Genomic DNA, 2,998 nt, shown 5'->3' on the forward strand with positions numbered 1-2,998 from the left:
GTAGCGGTAGCGGTAGTAGTAGTGGTGGTAGTAGTAGTAGTAGTAGTAGTAGTAGTAGTAGTAGTAGTAGTAGTAGTAGCAGTAGCAGTAGTAGCAGTAGTAGTAGCAGCAGCAGCAGCAGCAGCAGCAGATTCATTATTTGTTTGTCTTTCTTTGTCCATCCCCAAATCGACAGTTCCTGTGTGGGTGCGCTTCTGTCTCATGACTCAATCTCTAACAGTCTCTCTGTTCATCTTCCTTCATTTCTCTTTCTGCCAGTGGGTGGCTGGCGGGTGCTCTAGTGTGGTTTGCTCCTTCTTCCCTATCAAACATCTATCGTCCTGATCTCTCCTCCTTCTGTTTTGTGTTTGTTACTCTCTTGTAACACCTCTAATCTTGGGCACTTATATGACCTTATTGTGTTGCAAGTGCCGTAAAACTCTTACCAAAAGGAAACATGAAACACTTCAGTTGTTCTGTTTGTGTCCAGGTTCACGGGATCAAGCCGGCTACCAGCAAAAGTGGGAACTCAGAAATGTATTTGGTGTGCAAAGGCTACCGGAAAAACGTGACATGGAAAACTTTGTGGGATATAGCCCAGGCCACAGTGTGTACGTGTTTACCCGCTTGTCATCATCATCATTGTCATCATCGTCATCATCATCATTGTCATCATCGTCATCATCATCGTCGTCATCATCATCATCATCGTCATCATCATCATTGTCATCATCGTCATCATCATTATTGTCATCATCGTCATCATCATTATTGTCATCATCGTCATCATCATTATTGTCATTATTGTCATCATCATCAACATTGTCATCATCATCATCATTGTCATCATCATCATCATCATCATCATCGTCATCATCAAAACAATTTTCCCTTTCTTTTTGTTTTCCTTGAAGCCTAACAATTACTACCATGGGGGCTCTCGTGGTCTAGGGTTAAGGTGTTCACCTCTCATTCAAAGGTCCCGGGTTCGAATCCGGATAGCAATGAAAAAATTTTCTTCTCTAAAATTGTGTCCTTTCACCTTCTTTCCTGCTATCTAGCAATGTTCTGTCATCTGCTTTGCCCTCTCTTCTGGGCTCCTGACTCTTTTTTGCAGCCTTTCTACTGCTTTTCCTTGGCTTCTTTTTATTGCTGTCTTTCAGCCACACTCCTGATCTTCCGGTAGGAAAGATCTACACCTAGCCTTCTCGGACAAGGGCGAAAAATCTCGGAGGTCCCGTGTGCAAGTAGCACACATTAAAGATCCCTTGGCTGTCCAAAAATCGATATGAGTAGGCTTCGGAAATTAAAAATTTCCTACCAACTGAAAATGTTTAGTGTGTCCTGCGTGCTCATGTGACCTTATGCAGTTGCGAGCGCTGTAAAACACTTAAAACCCCCCCACCCCCTCCCCCCAAAAACAACAACCCTGGTACTGTATCTGTGACTTGTGGCCTACACCTCTCAGACAGCCCAGAGGACCTGTTCCTGGAGGTGCCCCACATCCCGGATGCCTTCCTCCGAGAGCACCGGCTGTGCTGCGAGGCCTTCGCCCGCTGGCAGACGGGCACCATGTGTCGCAACATGGACCTCTACGTCGCCATGACGACGGCCGCCAGGAACAAACTTCAGCTGCAGCAGGAAGTTGCTCTCGAGACGTTCGTTAAGCTCACGGGAATCCGATATCAGAAACATCTGTTGAGAGTGGGAGTTCCGTGGAGGGAGGTGAGTTGTGTGGAGGGAGGCGAGTTGTGTGGAGGGAGGCGAGTTGTGTGGAGGGAGGCGAGTTGTGTGGAGGGAGGCGAGTTGTGTGGAGGGAGGCGAGTTGTGTGGAGGGAGGCGAGTTGTGTGGAGGGAGGCGAGTTGTGTGGAGGGAGGTGAGTTGTGTGGAGGGAGGTGAGTTGTGTGGAGGGAGGCGAGTTGTGTGGAGGGAGGTGAGTTGTGTGGAGGGAGGTGAGAGCAGAAGTTGTTGAGTTGTGTGAGAAGTCAAAATATGTGTGTATTGTGATTGAACCCTATCCGTATGTCGTGTTTTACTATCGTATCCATATATATGACGGCGGGAACTCTGTGCCACCACTTAACCCTATCCGTACGTCGTGTTTTACTATCGTATCCATACGACGTGGGGAACTCTGTGCCACCACTTTCCAAAGAGGAAATTTACTCGTTAATCCGATCCGTACGCTTTGCATAGTAGTCTGTCAAAATGATTTTTGGAGAAATACTGAAAGTTTCAAAGAGATCTTCGTACAAGGAGTATTCTAAAATGTGAAGAATACAACCACGGGGGTACAAAATGACCCCAGGGCGTACGGATAGGGTGAAGACGATAGTAAAACACGACGTACGGATAGGGTGAAGAAGGCGGGGATTATCTGCTGTTACAGGTGAATGTTGTGAGAAAATGGCTGCCTCCAGAAGGTTCTTCTTTTCTTTCCTTCTTTTGGTTCTGTCTGTCTGTCTGTGTGTGTGTCTTTCTCAACTGTCTGTCTGTGTGTCTTGTTTCTTCACCACACTAACTCTGTTTTCTCCTTCTGTCTCTGCGACAGTCGGTCCGATGGTACACACAACTTGTTCAGAGCTCCTTAGATCCTTGAAGCTGTCACACAGTTGTTACTACTGGTATTTATTTACGGTACACTAAATGACTATTATATACCATGTCTGTGCTTCTCACACAAATGTAAGGTGGCATAAATGTGCCGGAACAACATAGGGGGAACTGCTGATTTTTCTTTCCTCATCCTTACTATTGTCATTTTCCTCTATTTCTTTTGTATGTTTGTCACTCTCTTGTGACCCACTATTTCCGGGGTGCCTTGATAGTCGAAGCAGACTTTGTGCTGTTGAAGCTAGAGAGGTGAGCAGAGTAAGTCTGACTCCCTCACACTTGTTCAGTTTGGATTATTTAGTTATTTCCCTTGTTTATCATACCTGGCAAACCATCGAGCCCCTGAGGCAATACAGAACTTCCTGTTCTTTCCTAAAAAAAACAAAATGGCTTCCACTTTCCATC

At 46.0% G+C, this 2,998-nt stretch overlaps 1 protein-coding gene across 1 annotated transcript in view; it reads left to right on the forward strand.

The window, feature by feature from the left end:
* Positions 1–2,998, forward strand: part of LOC101856702 (cap-specific mRNA (nucleoside-2'-O-)-methyltransferase 2) — a gene marked incomplete in the record, with an annotated part of 12,851 nt that overhangs the window by 9,385 nt on the left and 468 nt on the right. The window contains 2 exon segments of the mRNA XM_035973262.1: positions 470–590; positions 1,448–1,856. Coding sequence (XP_035829155.1) covers positions 470–590; positions 1,448–1,856 — 530 coding nt within the window.

Source organism: Aplysia californica, unplaced genomic scaffold (genome assembly GCF_000002075.1).
Source record: "Aplysia californica isolate F4 #8 unplaced genomic scaffold, AplCal3.0 scaffold01085, whole genome shotgun sequence".
Classification (NCBI taxonomy): Eukaryota; Metazoa; Mollusca; class Gastropoda; order Aplysiida; family Aplysiidae; genus Aplysia; species Aplysia californica.